Source organism: Psittacula echo (assembly GCF_963264785.1).
Source record: "Psittacula echo genome assembly, chromosome: 12".
Classification (NCBI taxonomy): Eukaryota; Metazoa; Chordata; class Aves; order Psittaciformes; family Psittacidae; genus Psittacula; species Psittacula echo.
In genome coordinates this window covers 9,498,792-9,523,061 of record NC_137747.1, presented here as the reverse complement: position 1 = coordinate 9,523,061, position 24,270 = coordinate 9,498,792, and the positions used below count along the sequence as shown (strand labels likewise).

At 63.7% G+C, this 24,270-nt stretch overlaps 3 protein-coding genes across 3 annotated transcripts; all 3 read right to left on the bottom strand.

Annotated features, from left to right (window-relative positions):
• Positions 1-307: 307 nt before the first annotated feature.
• HCK (HCK proto-oncogene, Src family tyrosine kinase) lies at positions 308-7,212 on the bottom strand. The gene is made up of 13 exons (XM_080628016.1): positions 7,126-7,212; positions 6,016-6,136; positions 5,595-5,637; positions 5,244-5,343; positions 5,024-5,122; positions 4,799-4,902; positions 4,565-4,702; positions 3,958-4,110; positions 3,529-3,711; positions 3,106-3,182; positions 1,325-1,478; positions 940-1,071; positions 308-519 (listed from the first exon to the last, which is right to left on the bottom strand). Exons 2-13 carry the CDS (start codon positions 6,133-6,135, stop codon positions 317-319), a joined length of 1,506 nt encoding a protein of 501 aa, XP_080484142.1. The 5' UTR covers position 6,136; positions 7,126-7,212; the 3' UTR covers positions 308-316.
• Positions 7,213-8,868: 1,656 nt separating this feature from the next.
• On the bottom strand, positions 8,869-12,488 carry CCM2L (CCM2 like scaffold protein; the record flags this gene model as incomplete). Its single annotated transcript, XM_080627998.1, has 10 exons — positions 8,869-9,149; positions 9,329-9,467; positions 9,603-9,750; positions 9,929-9,992; positions 10,099-10,234; positions 10,418-10,872; positions 11,501-11,684; positions 11,790-11,873; positions 12,056-12,223; positions 12,459-12,488. The coding sequence occupies 10 exons, from the start codon at positions 12,486-12,488 to the stop codon at positions 8,869-8,871; spliced, it is 1,689 nt and encodes a 562-aa protein (XP_080484124.1).
• Positions 12,489-16,085: 3,597 nt separating this feature from the next.
• XKR7 (XK related 7) lies at positions 16,086-22,368 on the bottom strand (the record flags this gene model as incomplete). Its single annotated transcript, XM_080627952.1, has 3 exons — positions 16,086-17,038; positions 17,130-17,329; positions 21,935-22,368. 3 exons carry the CDS (start codon positions 22,366-22,368, stop codon positions 16,086-16,088), a joined length of 1,587 nt encoding a protein of 528 aa, XP_080484078.1.
• Positions 22,369-24,270: the final 1,902 nt, after the last annotated feature.

The window sequence follows — 24,270 nt, the reverse complement described above, 5'->3', positions numbered from 1 at the left end:
CCTTGTGTGATGCCACTGGTGCAGGCACCCACTGTCCAGCCAGTGCTTCCCGGAGCAGCGGCGCTGAGGCCACTGAGGCACGTGTGAAAGGCACAAGGTGCATGCCTGGGTCACATCTCCCTTCATCTGGCTTCCTCCTTCCCCGCTTCCAGCCCAACCACAGCAGGAAGGCTCCAGCTCCTGGGCCAGGCTGACAGAGGAGGGTGGGAGCAGGCAGATCACAAGTAGGATGGGAAGAGCAGAGAGCCTGTGTTCACTGCCATCAGTGCAGCGTGCATAGTGAGGGGGATCCCCTGCCTTCCCCAGGCTCCTTGCGTTACGGCTGCTGCTGATACTGGCTCTCTGTGGCAGTGAAGAAATCCTCCAGAATGCTCTGCACGTACTCGAAGGTGGGACGATCCTTAGGTTTGGTCCTCCAGCACCTCATCATAACATCATAGAGCTCCTCAGGGCAGTTCTCAGTGCGGGGCATCCGGTACCCATGCTCCAGCGCCCTGATCACCTCCACGCTCGTCATCCCTGGAGGAACAGGGCAGGTTGGTGAATGGAGCTTGATTTATCACTGCTTTCTTTAAAAGGCAATAAAAACCCTAAAGCACCCTTTGGGCAATGGCACTAGGAAGAAAAAGGACAGGTTTAGAGGGGCTGGGAAGGGGGAACTGCAACTCCTGGTCAGGGAAATATGCAGACAGCTGAGGTGCTGAGTGAGCTGTGGCATGCAGGTTTGTACCCACTTGAGCGAATCAGGCGGGAATTATAATAGCCTTTATCTATGAAATTTATACATAACTATGCTTCTCCATCTGCTGAGCCTTTAAAGAGCCATTCCTTCCAATAATGTCCCAAACAGCCCTTTCTGCCACCTTAGAGCCATCACAGCCTGTTTGTGGCAGCATTTACTTGCCCTGTACAGAAGCATTTCCCCCTGAAGGAAGGTACCTGGGTAGGGCATGCGCCCATAGGTGATGATCTCAGTCAGGAGGATCCCAAAGGACCAAACATCTGATTTTATAGTGAAAGAGCCGTAGTTGATGGCTTCTGGTGCAGTCCATTTGATGGGAAACTTGGCACCTGGCAAAGAGATCCCATGGGAAACGTGAGCTGTAACCCAAGTGCTGAGAAACTGGTGGGGAAATATGGGGAACAAGAAGCAAACAGATAGAAGAGGAAGATGTGGAGTGATGCAAATGAGGAACTTCCCTTTTCTGCCCGGTTACACAGTGTGTCCCCGAGGGGCCTTGCACAGAGGTGGGGCCTTGGTGCATGACTTCAAGGGAATCCCAGAACCCTTCAGCACCCAGAGCATGGCCAGGACCCCCCGCACCTTCCCGGGCTGTGTACTCATTGTCTTCAATGACTCGGGCCAGCCCGAAGTCCGCAATTTTGCACAGCAGTGCCGCTGACACCAGGATGTTGGCAGCTCTCAGGTCTCGGTGGATGTAGTTCCTCTTCTCAATGTAAGCCATCCCTTCTGCAATCTGCACAAAGGGGGAACACAACATGCAAAGAGGCCTTTGAACTGACACAACCCCCTCCATGGGGGGGTTACCGGGAAGGGAAGGAGTTCAGCTTCCTGTGGGCAGCGCTGGTGGAGGGGTGAAAGGAACCGAGAGGCAGCAGCAGCTAACCCTGCTGTGTGGGACCTGCTCTGTGTGCAGGGAAGGGGTCAGGCTTTGGGTGTCCGGCCCAGCACCACCCTGCGGCAGAAAGGCAGCAAGAAGTGGCAGCTGAGGGGCCGGTGTGTTCACGAGCACGTTTGAGGATGATGCAGGACAAGGTGCAAGTGCTTCATCCCTGGCTGTGCAGATGGGGGGTAAATCATCCTCTGTTCAGAGACAACGCGAGACCAGTCTCTACACACATAAACTTCAGGGGAGCAGGGAGTGATTCCCTCCCTACACCAAGGGAACAGCAAATGGACCTGAATCAGCAGCACTGCAGAGCCTCCACAGTGAGGGCAGGAGAGCACGGTGCTGGGTCTCTCAAGGAGGGTGGGGAGCCCTGATCCATGCAGAGATGACCCCATTTGTGCCAAATTATCCCATAGCTGGATGCTACCAGCATCTGTGAGGGGAAGGGGCTGGAGCAGCCGGAGGGAACACACACCCCCCATCCCCATCACGCCTGCCCAGCCAGGGTAAGGTGCAGTGGCTCTGAGCTCCCCACACAAAGCACAGCAGAAAGCAGGCGCTGCAGGAGCAGGATTATCTCCATGAGCGCTGACACTGCCGTGCTCACAGTGACTCAGCCCCAGCATAAGCCTGGGTGCCAGCCCTGCTGCCTGCACAGGGGAGCTCTTCAGCCTGTGTTCTCCGAGCAGCAGGAAGCTGCCCCCCGGAGCAGGGATGGGCTGCCTGCAGGAGCCAGCTTCCTGGGAGCAGATGGTGCAGGAGTGCAGGGCTCATTGCAGCCCTGGCACAGCCGCCCCATAGGCGGGGACCTGGGCTAACCCGCAGGGTCTGAGCTCCTGTCCCTGCTTCACTGTTGCTCAGGACCCTCCATGAATCCTCTCATAGCAGCACCAAGCTTAGCTCAGAGGGTCCCCGGGTTTGGCTGGCACCTGGGGGCACTGCAAAAGCAGCAGGGACAGGACAGGGGCCGTGCAGATGGAGCTGGATGTGCCGCGCTCAAACCAGCTCCTGAAAATCTCTGTGAGAGATTTCCCTGGAGTCCTCCTGCCTCCCGCAGCCCCTGACAGCCCTTTGGCAGGGAGCTGATTGTACCTAACCACAGCCCTCCCGGCGGCATTCCTGTGGGATAGCACAGCACGTTCCTTCTAGAAACCATGCCCAGGCACCGTGAACACAACAGCACCGTGCTGTAGATCTCCTGCTAAACCACAGAGCTTAACCCAGCTGTAGGTGGGTCCTGCCCGGGGCACGGTGAGGGTAGCACTGGGTGGCTCTGCTGCACGCAGGGGGCTGGTTGCAGGTAACCATCCCAGCAGCAGGGGATGCTGAGCAGGCAGCCGCCTCCTCCCCTGCATCCGCTGTCCCGGTGTTGCCTGGTCCAACCCGGCTCTGCCCAATCCCAGCTGAGATCTTGGGCTCCTCTCTCACCATTCCCAGCGCAGGGGGAGCTGGGGCAGGTCTGCGCCCTCCTCACCTGTGCGGAGAAGTCGATCAGCTTCGGGAGCGGCTGCTTGTGCCCCTCGCTGCTCTTCAGGAAATCCAGGAGGCTCCCTGTGGAGTGGGGAGGGAGCGGCTCAGGGCCCCGGGAGCCGAGCACAATGTGGTGACTCACTCAGGAGGCACACCTGAGCCCCCATCCCACTACCATGGGTTGGGATGAGCAGCAGCACCGCTGCAGGTGCCCTCCTAGTCTGTCCCATCCCCCCATCTCGCAGGGCTGTCCCCGCATCCCCCCATCTAGCACCCTCAAATGTGCCATGGCAGGAGCTGGACCCACTCTCGGTGTCCCAGGGGCCAGCACAGAGCCCATGGCTGACCCCAGGGATGCAGGAGGGGCTGGTTACTGCTGCACCATCCCCGGGTACCACCAGTGACGGCGCAGGGACGTGGGCATCACCTTTCTCCATGAACTCAGTGATGATGTAGATGGGCTCCTCCCTGGTGACCACCGCGTGCAGCCTCACCAGCTTGTCATGCTGCAGCGTCTTCATCAGGTTGGCCTCCTCCAGGAAGGCATCCACAGACATGCTGCCCGGCTTCATCGTCTTCACCGCCACCTTGGTGTGCTTGTTGTAGGTAGCTGGGAGATGCACAACAGACCATTCCCAGTGCCCAGGCATTGGATTCTGGAGCCCAGGGCTGTCCCCATGGACCCAGCCTCAAGTAGTCCCTGCATGAAGGTCAAGGCCACCTCCTCTTCCCTCTGCTCCTCCTGCAAGTCCTTCCCTCCCTGCCTCCTCCACCCCTCCATCTCCTCTCCCATCCCTCACCCTTCATCCCTCACCACCACCCTCACCTTCCTCTCAGCTGCCTCCCCCACTCTCACCCATCCACACTTCTCCGAACTGCCCGGCTCCCAGCTTCCTCTCCAGCCTCAGTGACTCCCGAGGGATCTCCCAGGCATCTTTCTCCCAGGGTTTCTGGGGTCTGGGCACGCAGCAGGGGTAGGTGAGCTTCTGGCACAGCCCATCGCTCTGCCCTGCGGGGAGCAGCCAAAGCCATCAGCTGGTCCCTCTCACAGAGTGCTTCATGTTGGAGCCCACTGCAGCCTCCATGGCCACAGGGCACATCCTGGCATCACACACCCTGCTGCAACCCTGAGGACACATTGGACACCAGCCACTGCAGCCTGGCCCCTACAGCACTGCTCTGCCCTGCCCTGTGCTGGTGGTCAGAGCCCAGGTCAGGGGGTCCTGGGCACTGCGGACATTCAGGGACACCAACACCCCCAGATGTGACAGAAAGCAAAAGCCAGCCCCTGCGCCCAGGGATGGTCCAGTCCTCACTGCACATCCTGATGGAACCACAGCAGGAGCCGAGCGGTGATGGGCAGGAGCCCCATGGCCTCTGCATGCCCCTGGCTGCCCCGCAGCTGCTCAGCTCAGGGTCACAGCCCCATCTGGGATGCAGGACCCAGACACCCCAGAGCTCACCCTTGTAGTACTGGACCAGCTCCTGCAGGGTGTCAAAGCTGCTGCGTGGGGAGACGTAGAAGCCGCCACTGTCCAGTGTCCGGATCTTGTAATGCTTCACCGCGCCATCCCCGTCCCGCACTGACAGCGAGTAGCAGCCTGTCCCGGGAGGGTGAGGGCATCACATCCCCTGTACCACCCATCCCGTACGGTGCCATCACCCAGCAGAGCCACCGCCATGGGCACCCTCCAGACCTTTGCTTGTCTCACTGTCCCGTATCATGAAGGATCCGATCACGTTCCCGGGACCAAGGAGCTGCCGCTCTGCATCCTTCCGGCTGATGTCCTTGAAAAACCATCTGCAGAAAGGAAGGAACCACAGAATGGGGCTGGGGAGCTGAGGCTGGCGTGGGGCAGGGCTGGGAACAGCCACAATGTGGGACCATGGCGCCGGGATGTGCCACTGAGGGCCAGACTCACTCCTCTGTCTCCAGCGAGTCAGCTCGGGCAACGTAGTTGCTGGGGATGAAGCCTTCATGCCCCGTCACCAGCGACCGCGCTCGCCACCACTCCCCTGACCTGTGACAGAAATTGCCCTGGGTCATCCCATGGCACTGGGCACTGCTGGCAGCTCCAGGGCAAATTCCATAATGAGACCCCAGCAGGGCCACGGAGCCCTCAGGAGCCCTGCAGCACTTACTCCTCCAGCACCTTCAGCCGCTCCCCCTTCTGGAAGCTCAGGTCCCCGGCGTGCATCGCCTCGTAGTCATAGAGCGCCAGCACCACAGCGTCCCCGGAGCCTGCAGCGAGGGAGCTCCCTGGGCACCCTGCTGGGATGGGACGGGGCAACCCATCCCTGCCATAGACAACCAGGACACCAGCCAGGACCCCCGCAGCACCCAGTGCCTCCAGCTTCACTGTGCCACGGTCACGTCTGGCCTTCGAGGAAGCCCAGAGCTCCCATCCTGCCTGGACCAGCAGCGCTGGACCCAGCTTGGAGAGGACCCAACCCTCCCACCCCATGCATCCACTTTCACCCCCCCAGACCTACCATCCTCAGGCAGGGGAACGGCCACGCTGGGGACGTTATTGCTCTGGAAAGTGGGAATAAAGCAGAGGGGTGAGAATAAAGCAGGGATTCAAACCCTGGGGGGGTCTCAGTCCCTAGAAGGAGGCGCAAGTGGGCACCCAAGGGGCAGCACCAGCACCACCCAGCGCACCAATGCACTAGCACCTCTGTCTCCTCCCAGCACCTTCATTTTCCTCTCCCTTTTTCCATGGTTCCTTGATTCCCATCAGGATCACTTTCTGCTTTGCCCCAGCACAGACGAGGCTCCCATCCCATGGCCAAGCCCCTGCTGGTACCCACATCCAGTCCTGCTCTTGGTGCTGGCAGCTCTGATGGGGAGTGGGGCTGAGCCCCACGATGGCTCAGCCCTGTGCCCCCAGCTCACCCGGTGGCTCCCACTCACCCTCCTGTTGGTGGCCGTGGGGTCCCTCACGTAGTGGCCCTGCTGGAGGCTGGGGCTGGGGTCAGGGTCGGGTTTTATCTTCTCTTGGACACCAGCTTCCTTTGACTTCACGCAACCCATCCTGGAGCCAGGGGAGGGGAAGTGAGGCTGTTGCGACAGAGGTGAAAGCCCCGCTCCAGCCCCTGCTATGGGGCGCCTGGCACGGGGCTGTGATGCCGCATTGCCATGGGCAGGGAGGGCTCTGCTCCCATCAGTGAGCCGGGGTGCCCAGCATGTGAAGGGGAAAAGGAATCTCCCTGTGCAGAGAAAGGAGAAGCCACAGGAGGCACATTTTGGGCAGGTGACAGCGGCTGCCATGGAGCAGCTTCACAGCCCTTCCCCAGCCCGGGATGCAGGCACTGAGCATCACGGGGGGTGAGAGCCGATTGGTGCGTTCTGCTGAGCGGGACCCCATCACAGTGGGGCTCTCCCACAGCCGAGGGCTCCGCACCCAGCGCCAGCCCAGGGCAAACACAAGTGCTCAGCATCCTGCAGCTCCCAAGAAACACCCGTGGGGAAACGGCTGCAAAGAGCACCGAGTGGGGGGAAACCCCACAAAGGCTCTTCCCTTGTCCGGGGGAGACCTCGGAGCAGGGAAAGGAGAAGGTGCCCAGGGTGACATTGAAGGAGGAAGCTCGGGGCTGAGCAAGACCCTGCGATGTGCTCAGCACCGCTGTCCCTGCTGCATGGCTCCCGAGGGACATTGCTGTCGCCTCCCAGCCACCCAACAGTCGCTCCTCGTCCTTCCCAGTGTTTCAAAGCCTGGCCCAGCCCCGCTGCCCGTGGCAGGGCCTCATTCAGCCCTGCAAAGCACAAACAGCTCTGGGGGTCCCCTGCGGCCCCTGCAAGGACACCGGCAGGGACCACATCCCCGGGACTGCACCGGGACACCCCGGGACCGCTGCCACCGCCTCCCGTCGGGCACCCGGGGCCGCCTCACTGAGCAGGGCCGGCAGGGAGCAGGACCGGGGCAGCAGCGGCTGGACGGAGGCAGGGAAGGACCCACCGGGCTGCCCGGCACCGGGGCTCCACCCGCCCCTCCCGAGGTCCCGCGTTCGGCTCCGCTCTCACCTGCGCTGCCGTCCCGGGTCACGTCCCGGTCCCGGTCCCTCTCCCGGTCTCCGCTGCTGCTGCTACCGCTGCTCCGCTCCGCTCTGCCCGGCTGCGCTCCCGCCGCCCCTCCCCGGTAAATCCACACCCGCCGGTGAAACCACGCCTCTCCCGGTAAGGCCCCGCCCCTGTCCCGCCGGTGCTGCCCGACCGGGGGGCGCGGCTGATACCGCGTGTCCCGGCCCCGGGGTCCCAAACCGGGGTTGGAGCGGGGATCCCGTTGCACACAGAACAGGACCTCCTGCTCCAAGCGGGACCCCCACCGACCGAAGGCTTTCGAGGGCACCTGTAATACCCGCAGGGACTTCCCGTCCCATCCTGGCCCTGTGATGGGAGCAGGGTCCCCTTTATGTCCTCCCAATGGGTGCCAGAGCCCTGCTCGCCCCCCACAGCCCTGCTGCCCTGGAGGGTTCGGGAGGATTTGGGGTCCAACACCCCAGAGTGGTCCCTGGCTGGCAGCAGAGATCGTGGGGTGAGCCCAGGCTGGTGTGGGGTGAGCCTGGATCTCCACCCCTGCAGAGGGGAAAGAGGAGACCCCTGAGCACTGTCCCGTGATGGGGTGCAGGGCACAGTGGGGTGCAGGGCATGGGGCTCCTGCTCTCCTGGCCCTCATGTTCCCATGCCAAAATCATCCCAGGTCCCCTCTCCAGCCTTTGCTCTGGTTCAGCCAGAGCACCCCTGCAGCTGGGAACAAGACAGCAGCAGCAAAGGGCCCTGCGGTGACACCCACCATGGTGGGCAGGCACAGCCGGACCCAGTCCGTGCTCTGGCTCTGGAGCATCGAAGGAAGCAGCCAGGGCCTCTCCTGCACAGGGTTTGCATATGGAAATCTTCAGAGAGAAAAAAGAAGTTGCTGCCAGTCACCCCACATCTGCTGCCCACGCTGCGGCCCGGGCTCCATCCTGCAACCCCCAACGAGGGACATCGGCCATGGGACATCATCCGGGGCCAGGCGTGCGTCCGCGTCCCTCTGCAGCGGGAGGGCTGCGGCAGCGCTGCAGGAAGCCGGGCCCGGGGCAGGAACTTCCTTTCATGAAACACCCTCGGCCGCAGCCGGGCGGGTGTTGCAGGGACGTCACCCGCGGGAATGGGGAACGGCTGCTCATGGCATGGCCCATCCCGGTGTGCCCCAGCCCGGCCCTCACCCCAGGGCTTGGCAGCAGGATGGGGGCAGCCCTCAGCAGCCCCTGCTCAGGCAGGCAGCCCCAGTCCCCTCCCATCCCATCCCACCTTCGCTGTTCCTCGTGTTGCCCCGGGGGTCCCGCGCTGCCAGGACTGTCCCCTGGGAACCCTAACTGTGACCAGCCTGCATGTGGCACTGGAGTGAGCAGCGTGCCCCAGCCCAGCAGCCACACGGTGCCTGGCAGGGCTGCAGCAGCCCCCCACCTGCTCACCCCCAGCCATAGCATCCCATGTGCCCTGCATGTCCTTTCCCCAGCAAAGAACCTGCTCCACTCCCAACTCTGGCATTTAATTGCAATCTGCAGTGACTACAGCACATGGCGCTGCTGGCTGGGGGCTCCCCCATCATCATGGGGTACCTGCGATGCCATCAGCCCCGTCGAGAGCTGCCAGGGCAGTGCAGAGCCCCTGTCCCCTTCCATGGTGACAAAGAGGGGGACAATGTCCTCCCTCCCAGGCACTGGGGCAGAGCTGGGCACCTTGGAGGTGCAGCACGTCATTGGCAGCAGGGAGGGCACCTCCTCACAGGTAGTTGTCCTCTTCCTCGTCCTCCTCGTCCTCCTCATCCCGCGCTAGCGCCTCGATGTCGTGGGTGATGTCCGTGATCATGCGGTTGAAGGACTCGGACTCAGAGCGCAGAGACCAGCTGTCGTAGCTGCGAACGGCTGAGGCTGAGGTGTTGCTCATGCTGCGCTTGATGCGGCCAAAGCTGTCGGTGAGGATCCCGCCCTCCCGGATGCCGATGCTCTCCAGGAATGTCTCGAAGTACCCAATGTCTTGGTCGGGGATGAAGGGTCTCATTCCTGCCATGGCCACTGTGAGTGCTGGAGTAGCCCTGCCCGGGCGGGCAGTGCTGGGGTGCAATGCCAACCATCCCTACTGCTGGCTCATCCCGTCCCATCCCAACACCCCCCAGAGCACACCCAGCACACGCACCCCCTCCGCAGGCCGACACACTGACACAGGGAGCGCAGACACTCACCCAGGAGGAGGAATTTCCTGCGGTCCCCATAGAGGCGCAGCAGCTCAGCGCAGTATTCCTGCACCGGCGTGCCCAGGCGGTATTCCCGCAGCAGGAGGGCGAACTGCTGGATCTCCTGTGGTGACAGCTTGTTGCGCAGCTGCAGTGACACAGGGACAGGTCAGCGATGGGGGCACCAGCAGCACAGAGCCCCTGCTCCCTGTTGGCTGCTGGGCACAGGGGCTCAGACCTGCTGGCACTGAGCAGGGCCCTTCTCCCGTCCCTGTCCCCTCACCGTCACCATGTAGTCCTGCAGCTGCTCCAGCCCCACGCCGCTCTGGTCGCTGCCACTGCAGGCAGTGGCCAGGCTGTGGTGGGACTGGTGGAAGGAGGGCGAGGATGCACCGCTGTAATACGCCTCGAAGGTCTCGTGGGAGCTGTTGCTGTGGGAGGATGGGGGTGAGCGGGTCCCAGCACCTCTCATCTGCCTGTCTGATCCCATCTCACTGCACAGCACCCACCATCGGGGCATCTCTGCAGACACTCACCCCAGTGCAGGGCACCCACCCCAGTGCAGGGCACCCACCCAGGGCCGGGGCACCCCTTGGGAGCCAGACTCACAAGGAGCTGCAGCAGCTGAAGTCGGCATCATAGGCATACGTCCCATCTGTGCGGCAGCTCTCGCCTGGGGAGGGAGAAATGAGGGTCTCAGAGTGGGGCCAAGCCTCTGCCCCTGCACACAACCCCATGCAACCCGCTTGGTGTCCCCATGCCTGCCCCACACCACTCACTGCGGCTGGAGAGCCAGGGCCGTGTTGGGGTGGAGGTGTAGTGGTACCCAGCACGGTCCACGCACTCAATGCTCTGGTCCCCGTAGATGATCTGGAAGACCTGGCATATGAGTGCGCAGGACTCCTCGGCAGCATCCTGCAGTGGGAGGGACAGGGAGAACACATGCCATTGGGTGCCCACGTACCATTGGGTGCTCATGTGCCATTGGGTGCCCAAGTGCCATTGGGTGCCTATGTACCATTGGGTGCCCACGTGTCACTGGGTGCCCACAGGTGAATGCCATGTGCCATTGGGCGGGCATGTGCCGGCGCATCTCACCCTGTTGGGCACAGCGAGGATGATGAGGTTGGAGTAGGCGTCAGGACAGGGCTCCTGCGGCTCCAGGGGGTTGCTGCCCGTGTGCCTCCGCTCCCAGCTGCCAAAGCCGGTGCCACGCTCCCAGCTCCCTCCGGCGGTGCCGGGTCTCCGCCGCTCCCAGCTACCGCCGCAGGGCTGCCGCCGCTCCCAGCTGCCCGAGGGCCGCCCGCGCTGCCGCCGCTCCCAGCTGCCGCCGCGGCGCCGCTCGAGGCTGCCGCCCTGGCGCCCGTCCTGCCCGCCCCGCGCCGCCCGCCAGTCCAGGCTGCAGATGGTGTGCCGCCGCTCCATGGCACCGCCCAGCCGCCCGCCCTCCGGCCACGAGCCCCCCGCACGCTTCTCGGCGGGGAAGGACTCCGGTAACCCGGGGGGGGCCGCCTCCGGGTGCGCTCCGGCGGGAACCGGGTCCACTCCCAGGCCTGGGGCAGCGGGGAGAGGGCAGGCGTCAGGGCAGGGGCTGCGCTGCCCACCCTGCCCCGAGCCCAGACCCTGCCCTGGCTGCCCCAGGCAGGGGCGGTGCAGAGGCATTGTAGAACCCCAGAGTGGTTTGGGTTGGAAGGGACCTTAAAGCTCCCCCAGTTCCAACCCCTACCACGGGCAGGGACACCTTCCACTGGAGCAGCTTGCTCCAAGCCCCTGTGTCCAACCTGGCCTTGAACACTGCCAGGGATGGGGCAGCCACAGCTTCTCTGGGCACCCTGTGCCAGCGCCTCAGCACCCTCACAGGGAAGAGCTTCTTCCTGATATCTAATCTAAATCTAACCCTTTTTCAGGTTAAAGCCATTTCCCCTTGGGATGGGTGTGATGGAATGGGGACGGGGGAGCCCCAGTGAATTGGAGGATTAAGGACAAAGATTAGAAGACTGCTCTATGTGCACACTGGAGCTCAGCCCCCACCAACTCAGCGGGGCAAGGTGGGGTTTTTATGCCCCAACTGGACCCAGCACCTTCCCATCACACCCAAAGCTCCAGCCCCTCATGCCCTGGGCACACCGGATGCTTGGGGCCAGCTGTGCCGCACCAGTGGCCCTGGCCAGATGCCCGCACCGGTTTTGAGGATGAGGAGGTGCAGGGCATCATCCCGCAGGTAGGACGCAGCGGCGATCTCATGTGTGGGGATGCGCAGGATCAGCTCCTCGTTGTCGCGCCATGTGAGCAGGAGGCAGCGGGCAGAGAGGCTGAGGATGCTGTCCTGTTCTGGCGTCGTCTGCAGCGGCAGCTCCTTCAGCTGCTGTGGGCAGAGTGTGTGCCATGGGCATGGGGCACCCTGCGGCATGGGGCACCCGGCACCCACCCTCTGGGCAGCACTGGGGCAGCCCAGTGGGACTGCTCTTACCCTGGCTGTGTCCAGCAGCTGCAGCACCTCATCCCGGCTGGAGGGGTTCAGGGAGGCTGTCACCCATGTCAGGTGGCCTAAAAACTGGGACACAAAACCCAGGGCAGCTTGGGGGTCCCCTGCAAGGGGGGTCCCATCCCACCATACCCTCACCGGAGTGTTTGTCTGGGCAGGAAGGGCACCAAGACCCTCCTGGCCACAATGGGTGGTCCCTTTCAGCATGGTGTGGACCCGGACATCCCTGGGGACACCCCCACCCCCTTTACCTTCACCTCCTTCTCCACGTAGTCGTGCAGCAGGATCTGGGGGTCGATCAGGTAATCGGGGGGGTAGAGGGGCACCGAGTGCAGCGGCCGCCGGTAGACGCTGCTGCGGGGCGCGTGCCGCCGGGCTGCCTTGGGGAACACCAGCCGCTTGATGGGCGATACGAAGCCCTGGAGGGAGAAGGGGTGCAGGGACACACCAACACCCAACCAACCCCGGCACCCCAGGGTGCCCGGGCACCCCTCTGCTCCCTGACCTCCATTTGGGTGGGTGGGAAGCAGCCAGTGCAGACCCCACCTGTCCCCACCACCCTATAGAAAGGGCTGCAAGGCCCTTTTGTCTCATGTGTCTCGCCCGCTACCACCCTCCTGCAGCCCTCCCAGACACCACCCCCAGCCCCAGCACCTTCTTCCCCTTCTTGGCCTCGCAGTCCATGGCGGCCGCGGCGCTGCCTCTCGGCACGGCCGCCCCGCTCGGCGCCGCTGCGCTTTCCTGTGTCGGAAACTCCACCAGGATGGCCGGGATGTGAGTTCCTGCCCCTCCTGGGGGGTGCTGGGACTGGGCTGGGCTGGGCTGGGACTGGGATTAGAAGTGGGAATAGGACTGGGACTGTGGCTGCATTTGGGATTAGGACCAGGACTTGGACCAGGATTGGGACTATGCTGGCACTTGGGCAGAAACTGGGGCTGAAGTAGGCTGGGATGAGACTGGAGAAGGGGCTTGGGCTGGTGCTGGGCTGGAACAGGGACTGGGACCAGGACCAGGGATGGGATTTGTGCTGGGAGTGGGCTGGGATTTGGTCAGCAGCAGGGACTAAAGTGAGCTGGATGGGACCAGAGCAGGTGTCAGGGCTGGGTTTGGGGCTGGGGGTGCTGGTGGGACCCAGCTGCAGAGCAGCCCCTGCCCCTCACTGCTGCAGGTCTCCCCCCTGGGCTTCGCCTGGTTCTGCTGCCCCATGGCCCCACATCAGCCTCATCTTCATGGCAGAGCTGGCAGCTCCTGGCCCTCACTGCCCCTTTCTCGCCTGCCCATGGGACCATGACACAGGGAACGGCACCAGCAGGATCCTGCTCAACTGCACCCAGCTCCCCATCCCCATGGGCACCCATGGGTTCCGAGCCCACTGTGGGTCTGGGGGCTACCCAGGGGCTCCGGCAGGGAGGAGATTGTTGGTCCCGCAGCAGCCACATCCAGCAGCTTCCTGCCCAGCATCCTGCCCGTGCACCCCTTCGCTGCCGGCTGCAGGCACCAACACTGTGCACACAGCAGCACCGCAGCCATCCTGCTCCATGCCCAGCATCCCCGAGCACCCCGGGACACAGCGTTCTGCCCCGCAGCAGGGCACTGGGCCGGGGCTGTGGCAAGGAGCGGGCCCGCAGGCAAGGGTTATTGAAATGAATTTAATTTCTCATGTTGCAGCAAAATTAAAAATATACAAAAAGTTTGTGGTGTACAAAAAAGTCTCGGTCCAGACCCGGCCTCCCCTCGACCCTGCCCGCGCCGGCTCCCAGAGAAGGTGGCACACAGTATTTACAGTACGTGACAGCGGCTGCCGGGTCCCGGCATGGGGGGGGACAGGGACGTGGCCGACACTCCCCGGCAGCCCCCACCGGGATCCAACGACCCTGACCGGGGACAAACCCTGACCAAGGGCCCCATCCCAAACCTCTCCCTGCTCCCTGAAGCCGAGATGGCCCCAGGGACACCCCTAGGGACCAGGACCCTCATCCCCAGCGGGAGCTCAAGCACCCCCCGAGCTGCCCCATCCCGTAGCACCCAGCTCGGCCCCAGGTGGTGCCCCCTCGCCGTGGTCCCGATGCTGCCGCTGGCACCGGGGCGCTGGGGTTGGCTTCCCCTGCGGCACAGGCTGAGGGGGTGGCTGAGCCCTGGGGCTCGTTGCTGCTGAGACCCCTGCCTGGAGCAGCCCAGGGCTGAGGGTACCGTGGCTTGAGTGCATAGAAAAGTGTCCCTCTGTGCCCAGGGTCCCCGCGCAAACCCCAGGGCATGGGAGGGGTTCAGATTGACCCGACCGGTGGCTTCTCTCTGCTCTTGGGGGTACAGGGAGAGGGGCTGGGGCAGGGGGAGCTCACAGGAGCCTCCCCATGCTGGCACCCGGTCCCCATGCACAGGGACCGCAGGGACAAGCCCCGACCCCTGCCCGGCTCCCCCGGCCGCTGCTCCCGACCTTCCCTGAGGAAATGAGACCCCCCTAAAGCTGCCGCACACCCGGCGCTGCCCCTGGCACCGTCAGTACCCACCGCGGGGTCTGTCTGATACCAGTGGTGAAGGAGGGGTGCAGCTCACGGGGAGCCCGGCCCCAGCCAAGTGCTGGCCCCTCCTCCGAAAGGGATTCCGAGGCTTCCAGTTAGCACCAGTTAGCACCAGTGTCCCCAGCGCCGGCCCTGCCCGCTGCCACCCCCCCTCCCCCGGCCTTCCAGCTACAGAGAAATGGGAAAGAAAAACAACGTGATGACACCGACACCGCGCTCCCGCCGTGTCACGAGGATGGGGAGCACGCTGCCCCTCGGGAGCCGGGCCCCAGCACGGTGGGTGGCAGCTAGAGCCGTTCCCAAGTGCAGATCCCACAATCCAGCCCTCCCCACGGCTGGCCCCTTGTGCCGCTCCTCATCTCATCCCGTGGCAGGGCTTGGCACCGTGGCACGGGGCAGCCGGTGGCTGGGACCCTACGTGGCTGTGGCAGAGGGCACAGGGGACACGGGGAAGGCACAGGGGCCATGGGAGCAGGGGGCAAAGGGCTATGGGGGTCCGGCAGCATCGTAGCTCTGCAAAACCCTGCCAGCCCCTGCACACACATGCACACACACACACACGTACACACACACACATGTACACACACACACATGTACACACACACATGTACACACACATGCACACACACATGTACACACACACACACATGCACCCCCTTGGGACGTGCCTGCCCCGGGGACATGGAGTACATTCAGTCCTTTGGATGGGTGCACACCAATGGATCTGGACCAGGGACACATTCAAACCCGGAGACCGGGGCAGCCCCAAGCCTGGAGCAGGCAGGGGCAGGCAGGATTCTCGCTCAGGTTCATACTGGGGAGCTGGAGGGGGTTGATGCTGATGGCGGGTTGAATGGAAACACTCCTGGGTGGATAGAGATGCCGAACCCGGGAGGGGAGAACATCTGGGGGTGAATCCCACTTTGAGGAGCCCCTGGAATGCCGGTGGCCCCATGTGCCCCCCTCAGTGGCGCCAGACCCTGCCCCCTGGCTGCAGTGGAGGTAGAAAATGTCACACAAAATGTCACCACTGAGGTGAAAACAAACCCGATGAGATGAAGTGGTTCCCATGGGGACAGGAGGGATAATGTGGGCCAGGGGGAGCAGGGTCCCATGAGAGGACCCCAGGACAGGATCTGTACCCCACAGCACAGCCAGGACCCGCGGGGCTGGGGACATGGCTCAACCCTGAACCAGGGGCACCAAGAGTGGAGATAAAGGGGCTCCCCTGGGGCAAGAAGGTGACATGGAGGGGCTGACCGGACCCTGGCTGTCCCCTACCCCAGCTCCATGCGGGTGATGAGCCCCACACACACCCCGGTTCAGCCACACTCCAGCCCCATGGCGCTGCTGTGACACAGGCGCCCGTGCCCCACATGCTGACCGCCCGGGTCACACTGCGCCCCACCGTGCCCCAAGCCCCTCACAGCTGCCGGCCCCCAGCCCGGAGTGCCCCCGGCCCCCATCCTGCACCATGGAAACGGCTGAGCACCACGGGGCCGCAGCACCCCCCGCCTCGGGCTCAGGCACCGGTGAGGTATTTGGCAAGGACGAGCCCCGGGGGGGAGCCATGGGGTGGAACAGGGGTCTCGGCTGCGGGAGAGCGGCCCGGGGCGGGGATAGCACCAAGAGACCTCCCCGGCCCCTTCCCGCGGAGCGCTCGGCAGCGCCCGCAAACCCAACAGAAAGGCAAACGGCTGCGGAGCCGCAGGGTGGTCGGGACGGCACCGGAGGACCCCGCCGCGGCCCCGCGCCCCCCGCCCTACACCGTGGTCTCGTACTCCAGCACCTCCTGGGGGGCGCCGGGGGTGCGGTACTGCAGGCGCGGGGTGCTGGGCGACGCGTACTCCAGCGCCAGGATGGTTTTCCGCAGGCGCCGGTCGATGAAGTGGGCGTCCCAGGCCGGGTACTTCTTCCTGGGCAGGTCAATGCGGATGACGGGCCCCTCTGTCCGCGGGGCGCGGGCGGCCGGCGCCGGCGGCGCGCAGGGTCTCACCTGGAAGACGGGCACGCAACTGTCCCGCTCCCCCGGCGCCCCGTCCCGCTCCCCCCCTGTAGTCCGCGGCAGCGAGCGGGGGGGGCTGGTGACGGCTTCCACAGGGGACACCGGCACCGGGGCCGGCTGCTGCCGGAAAATGCAGCCCCCGCCACTGGAGCTGAAGATGGGGCCGTTGGGGTGCAAGAGGCAGTAGTAGATGAACATGAAGAAGATGCCGAGAGCGAAGCTGGAGCTGACCACGCAGACGAGGATTAAGGCGTCGAAGTCGGAGGTGGTCTCGCGGTCGTAGTAGAGGAACCAGAGGATGGTGAGGGCGGCGTTCTCCGACAGCGTGATGATGTAGTAGATGCACATTCGGTAGCGGCTCCGGCCCTCCTTGACGTTGAACCAGCAGAAGATGTAGATGATGCCCACCACCATGTTGTAGATGATCTCCTCCCACTTGGACATGCAGAAGTCCGTCTCACCCTGGATGATCCAGAAGGTCATGATGCACCAGTGGGTGACGATGAAGATGCCAAAGTAGAGCTGGAACACGGAGGCGAAGAGGGCAAAGGCGATGGCGCGGGCGGCGATGGTGAAGAGGTGCCACAGGATCTGGACCACAGCCCCCTTGTAGGACATGGGCATCTTGTCCTCCCGCGAGTCCCGCAGCACCTTCTGGTAGGAGGCGATCATCCACGCCAGGGAGACCAGCGAGGCCGAGGCTGAGAACCCTGTGCAGGGAAGGGGCAGTGAGAGCCTGCAGCAGCCCCGGGTCCCCTCTCCAGCCATCCCATCCCCTGCCACGGGCACTGTGCCCCTTACCCTGCAGGGGCTCGATGCTGTTCTGCTGCACCATGATGCTGAGCTGCAGCACGAGCTGGGGCGCGCTCTTCAGGAAGGTCTCGAGCAGCCGCAGCATGCTGATGTCCGCGCTCTCAAACATCATGCGCCAGTAGAAGTGACGGCGACGGTGCTCAGCCTGCCACCGGCTCTGCAGCCCCAGGTACAGCGTGCGGAGGTACCTGCGGGGGAGGCAGGTGAGATGAGCCCCCAGCGCCCAGGCAGCTGAGCTCAGCCCCTGCCCATGCCAGCCATGCCCTGTAACCGCCGCCAACCCTACCCAGCAGCACTTCCCACATGATCTGGGGCCACAGAAAGCCCCATACACCAAGCATGCAGGGCATAACCCTTGCATAGGATGGTTTGGGTTAGAAGGGACCTTGAAATCTCTTCCAGTTCCTAATTCTCATCTCAATCTCCCCTCTGGCAGGTTAAAGCCATTCCCCTTGGCCTGTCCCTACAGGCCCTTGTCCAAAGCCCCTCTCCAGGTTTCCTGTAGCCCCTTTAGGCACTGGAGCTGCTCTAAGGTCTCCCCTTAAGGAGTCTTCTCTTCTCCAGGCTGAACCAGCCCAGCTCTCTCAGCCTGGCTGCAGAGCAGAGCTGCTCCAGCCCTTGCAGCAGCCCCATGGCCTTCTTTGGACCCGACCCGCTCGAGCAGGTCCACATCCCTCTTGTGCTGGGGGCCTAGAGCTGAACACATGTTGCTGTCCCACCCCGAGGTGCCAAGAAGGAGCAGCTTGCACAAAGCCAGCTCAGCACCCGGGGCTCACCCGGCCACCACCTCTGGGTGCTGCCGTTGCGCAGTCTCTCCCATGCAAGGTCTGGCTTCCCCCCCCGGTCAGGGATCCCGGCCCCACTCTCCAGCCACCCATGGACTCGGGGTGCCCCAGCCCAGCACCGCCTCCGGCTGCTTCCCAAAGGGGATATTTTGGTCCCATGGCACAGATCCCCCCCGTGTCCCCTGCCCCGGCCAGCGCGGAGGCACCAGCTGGTCGTGCGGCGCTGCCGGCGGGAAGCACGGGGCGCTGGTGCTGGCGCTGCCTCGGCTCTTGGCACTGCCGCCGGTGCAGGCATACACTGGCCGTGGCCATCTGGTCTTGGGCCGGGGTCATTGGAGGTGTGTGTGGCACCGACACGCACCGGATGAGTCACCGCCACCGGGGACCCCTCCCCGTGGCATGGGCACGGATCCGGGCACTGCCAGAGGGGCATGGCCGGAGGGGCAGGACATCCCCGCAGCCCTGCCGGCACCACGGGAAGGCAGGAAGCTGAAGCAGGAGGATATCAGGCCATAAAGCTTCTCCCAGCCCCATAAAACACTCACACAGAGCGACAGCCTCTCCATCAGCTCCAGAAGCGCTGCCAGCCAAATCCATTATCTCGGAGTGCTGGAGAAACCCTGATCCCAGCACTTTCAGCTCATCCGTCAGCGGAAGGAGCAGGAGCCAGCCCTGCTCCCGCTGCAGGGACAGCCCCAAGACCACAGTGGGGGTCATCAGCTGGGAGCACCCCACTGCAGCCATGGGAGGGCAGGGGGAGCATCCTGGTCCCATGGGGCTCCCATGGTCCTCCTTGATGGTCCTGCTGGGTGTCAGCAGCCCCAACACCATCTGCTCCATCCCCTACAGCTCCCCCTCAAAACCTCCCCCAAGAGCCGGTGGCCAGGCAGGATGTTGCTGTCGTCAAATAGCACGGTTTCAGCAGCTCTGCCCCGGTTGCAGCGGGTGCCGGTGGCAGCAGGAGCCAGCCCAGCCCCAGGCCCTCCCTGCACTGGTGACAAAATAACCTCCACCTCGGGGAGAGCAGCTGATTTTAGGCTTTGCTGCTGCCTGTCCCTCGCTGCTCAGAGGGGGAGGCTGCAGCTGCTCAGCTCCTGGCACAGGTTTGAACCGTGGCATCACTGCCAGCCCCCCCCGGCCCCCTCCTCACCAGCCCCCCAGGGACAGACCCCCCTTCATTGGCAGGGGGAACCAGGGGACAGAGCAGGATGGGGGGCACAGCTTAGGGAAAACACAGTGGGAGAAGCAGCACAGAGCCTGGGATGCTGTGGGGCATCACCGCTGGTCCCAGGGCACCCACTCATGAATGGGCCCAGGCACCAGTGACCTCACCCTCTCCCTGCAATCAGACTCACTAACTGGGCTCATCAGCTGTGATCCCGCTGTCTGCTGCATGCAGACCCCACAACCACAACGTCCCCGGCCCCTCCACTGCTCAACAAGTGACCTGCAGCCTCCCCCAGCCTCCAGCAAGGGCCCCGCTCTCCCCTATCTGCCCATCAGCTCCACAGATCTCATTAACCCGAGGTTTCATCTCCCATCCACACATCAGAATGAAACGCTGGTTCCTGTTTGTGATGCATTTGATCACCCCGTGGGGTTTCAGCCCAGAGAAACATCCCCGCACTGACAGCGCAGGCGGGCACTCCTCAGCCCTGCACATGGTGGGAAACACAGAATCAATCACGGGGGGGACTCATTTCACTTTCAAAGAGCTGATGATGAGGCAGAAGCTGAGCGTGGTGCTCGCAGCGCTGATTGCTCCCTGCTCAGTGGGGCACAGAGGAACGCAGCGAAACCCCTGCAGTGGGAAGGTGCTGGGTGCTGATGGGTGCTGGATTTGCCAGAGCCCCACCACGGAGGGGGTTGTCACCAATGTCCCCATTTGCCACCAGCTCCCAGCTGCTGACCCCAATTCAAAAGCATTTGGACAAACAGAAGTGTAAGGAGCTCTGGTTATCACCAAATCCACTACTCATCATCCTCAGATGGAGCAGGATGTGGGACCCCTGGGTTCACAGAACATGATTTTCCTAGAAGGCAATTTGGGATATCAGCCCTTAATCTTTTATTGAAACAAGGAAATTGCTTTCCTGTTGCAGCCATTTTAATCCCCACACATCCCACCAAGTCAGGTCATCAGGGAGAGCTGCACAGGCCAAGGAAAGCCCTAGATGCCACCATCCCTGCACCCCAATGTGCCTGGGGCACCAGGGTGCTCAGGGACAGGCTCGGTCCAGCCCTAAAAAGTGGAGACCCCAGGGAGTGACTGACCCAGCAGCAGAGCAGGGGGGCTGGGGGGGACCTGTGTGTCCCAGATCTGCCCCCCTTCATGAGCCCACCCGGGGAGCCCAGGGTGCCCCATGGGGCTGGCACCAGGACCGAGGGGTGGCACCGGGTTCCCAAGCCAGCAGAGGATGGGGGAACTGATGGGAGGTCCTTGGGGAGTACCCGCAGGTGCAGAGAGCACCCCAGGTCTGGTCCTGGTGACCCCAGGCAGCCAAACCAGGCGTGACCCTGGGCTAAAGTGGAGACAGGGGCACAGTGGGCACAGGCAGGGCTGTCCCCCAGTGCAAGGGGATGCACAGAGCCCCACCAGCTGCCAGCCCATGGAGGTGGCAGGAACCCCGGCACGCTGCCGGTGGGAGGCACACGCAGGGGATTTGGTGGGGGTGAGACCTGCTGAGGCAGGGAGGAGGCAGGGAAATGGGGAAGGGGAGAGGTGTTTGGCCAGGGCAGAGCCTTCCCTTCACATGCAGCGTTCAGTCAACACTTCCTTAACTGCCACATCCACCTGCACCGCATCCAGCCTCACTAATGGGTTTAGCAAACTGCATTTAACTGCTCACCCGAGCTAATCCCAAATCCCGGGCTTAGAAAGAGCCTCAGCTGCAGCTTGAGACCAACATGTCCTGGAGGGTCAGTGCTGAGTTACCGCTTTAATTGGCTTAAGAGGCTCCGTGGTGCAGCAGATCAGGAGAGCGTGGCTGACACTACTGGGAGCAAAGAGCCAGCCACAGCCCAGCCCCAGCACCAGCCAGGATGGGTTCATTGCCTGCAGGGTGCCAGGGACAAGGCCGCTGCAGGCAGGCTCCTGTCCCCTCCCTCACCAGCTCCTCCTGCACACCATGGCAGGGTTTGCACCCATCCTGCCCCCCACATACCCCGAGGGCTGCCACGTGGATGGGCAGCAGCTGTTGGTGAGGGAAGGGGAAGGAGCCCCCTCCAGCACGGTGCTTGCTGCACTGTGAAGCAAAGTTGGACATCCCAGAGCATCCCGGGAAAAGCAGTGGATGAAGCAATGCATGCAGGCAACAATGGAAAGTGGAGGATCCTTGGTACGACAGAAGCCCAGGAGGGGAAACAGCATGGAAACCCGAGCTGAGCACTGCCTGCTCCGTGCATTGTTCCCGGAATTTGCCATTGTCTCCACTCCCCTCCCAGCACCAACCCTGGGAAGCAGCTCGATGCCAGAGCCACAGCTCTTCCCCAGCACCCAAGGATGGAGCTCAGCAGGGACTGGGGAGGAGCAGGGCTACATGGCACAAGGCAGGAAGGTGCCAGCAAACCCCCAACTCGATTTGGAGGGGCTGCAGGGATGCAGGCAAAGGGCCTCCTGGTGCCTGCTCCACTCTGCCCAGAGCTGCCTTCCCCAGGCCCTGCACAACCAGCACCTCTTCACCTGCACCCACAGCTTCTGCCCACCCGCACCCACAGCAGGGCTCTGCTGGGGCTGTCCTGGGGCTCTCCCCAGCACCCATCCTGCCGTGCATGCAGAGGGGTCGATCCCCGAGCACACCCCAGATGCACGGGCTGCACTTCGCCATCTACACCCTCTCCCTCCCAACCCCTGCCAACCCCTACTCAGTCCTCCCTGCTGCACCCCACCACTCCCTCCAGCCCAGCCCGGCTCCACAATCCCAGACCTGCCCCAGCTGCAGGAGGTGAATGAGGCCCTGCAGCACCCCGATCCCCACCCTGCACCCCCACACCCCTGCACCCCCGTACCTCCAGACCTGCCCCAGCTGCAGGAGGTGGATGAGGCCCTGCAGCACCCAGACGCAGAGGCGGCAGCAGCCGCGGGGGCCGCGGGCGCTGTCCTTGGTGCTGCCGGCGCTGTCCTTGGTGCTGCCGGCGGCGAAGTCGTAGACGAACCACCTGAAGCTGAGGAGCTGCACCACGAGCGAGGGCAGCAGCACGAAGAGCAGCGTCAGCCCGAACCACCACCGCTGACCCCGCACGTAGTAATGGGCCGCCAGCCACAGGTCCGAGGCACCGTCCGCGAAGCAGACTAGGAGGGCGCAGAGCACCCAGCACCCGTCCCGCAGCCGGTACCGCCGCGCCGGGGGGGCCGCGCTCCCCTCCCGCCGCCCGCCGTCGCCCCCCCCCGGGCTCTCCAGCAGCACGGCCGGGCCGTCGCCGCCGTCCGACTTCGCGGCCATGTTGTCGGGGGAGAGGAGGAGAAAGGAGGGAGCGGGAGAGACTTCCGGAGGGAGGACGGCGCCGACGAGCCCGCCCCGGCAGCGCCCGCCCCGCCGGCCTCGCCCCGCGGCCCCGTCGAGATCGGCCCCGGCAGGCCCCGCCCCGCCGCCGCCGCCAGGTCCCGGGGGAGCGCTCGGTGCCGGTGGGCGCCGCCCCGCCGGGAAGGGCAACCGGTCGCGATCTCCCGGGGCTCCCCGCCCGGTGCCGACAGGACCCCCCTGGGGCAGCGGCCGCTCCGCCCCGCCGCCCCCCGCCCGGCTCATCAAGGACCGGGGCTCCCTGGGCAGCTCAGGTGAGACCCCCTCCAGGGCGGTGAGAGCCCCCCGGGGCTGCAGCGGGTGCCTCCGGTCCTCGGGGCAGGGGCAGCGCAGCAGGACCCCGGGCTCCTGCCCGAGGGACCCCCGCAGGAAGCTGCTGCACTGGACCTGAGTCCTGCTCTGCAGGAACAGCCCAGCCTTAGGGAAGCCCCCAGAGGCGCTGCACAAGCCGGTGAAGTGCCAAGGTCACCCAATGGACCTGGGGTTTGGGTGTCCATGAGCTCAAACGCTGCCCTGCTCCTTGGCTTTGCCCCACCACCTCTCCTTCTTTGTTGCCCATCACAACTGGGATGCCCAGTGGGCAGCACGAGGGGTTGGTACCCCTGTGGGACACGTGAAGCAGCTCTGGGCTGGCATTCCAGCAGTGCTGGGAGGGGAAGAGCTTTTGGCTCCTTTGCAGCGTATCACCTCCACGGACAGGCTCTGACTTACTACATTTCAGCCCCCAAAGCTGTGTGCCTGTGGAGGAGCCTCATGCGTGGCCAAAGCCTGGCGCACAGTGAGCACCCGGCAGCACGCAGTGAGGGGGGCATGTTATATCCCAGGAAATAGCCAACTTCTAAACCTGGGATAAGCCTGGATCCTGGTTCACAAAGCTGAGGGAGCACAGGGGGAAGGTGTTAGTTGGCACAAGGGAGCAGTCGGGCCCTCGGTGAGGCTCTCTCTGTGCTGCATGTATTAGCATGGGTAATGTGACTTAAATACCTAACCTTGAGCTGCTCCTGACAGATCCCCTCGAGAAATGCCTGCCTGGGGGAGGGGAGGCTCCCAACATCCCAGAGCCTGAGTAATGGAGTCTTTCAGGAGCCTGGGCCCCTTTGGAGGATGGGCACTGCCGGCCAGAGCTCCTCAGTGCCAAGTCAATCCCAGTCTCTGTCCTGGTTGGGCAACAGAGCAGAACTGGTGCCTCTGCAATAGTGGGCACAGCACCAAGGAGAGGGGACCTGGAAACCAGGGAGGGATGGACCCACCTTCCTTCAGTGATCCTGAAATGCCCCCTCTGAAACAGCGTTAAAGATCCACAGCCTGGCAACACAGGGACAGTGGTTTGAAGTCTGATCTGTCTGAACAACAGGCCCCAGCAGCCACATGGTAAAATGAGAGAGAAAAAAACCCCATAAACAGCCCCGAAGCTTCCTGTGCAGCTGCCAGCAGGCAGGGATGGGTTCTAGCTGCATACATAAAAGTGCTGCAAGGAAGAAAAAGGAACAGGCTGAAATCAAGCCTGCTCTTTCCACAGCAAAGTACAGAGCGAAGCAGAGCAGCCCTCAGCAGCGGGTGGATGGCTGGTCCCTGACTGCTGGTCCCCAGCAGGGCACATCAAGGTGCATCTGGCCCTCACAGACCTCTGGTCCCTGGCCTGAGTCCAGCTGCCAAGCAGAAGGCCTGTCCTGGCTCCAGGAGGAGAGATCTGGGATGGTTTGCGGCTGGCTCAGAGCTTGGCTGGGGAGAGGCTGCAGAGCTCAGCACCAGCTGCTGCTCCCTGCCCAGGGAATGTTTCCCAGGTGCTTTGGGATCCCTCCTGCTGCAGCTGAATCTGCTGCT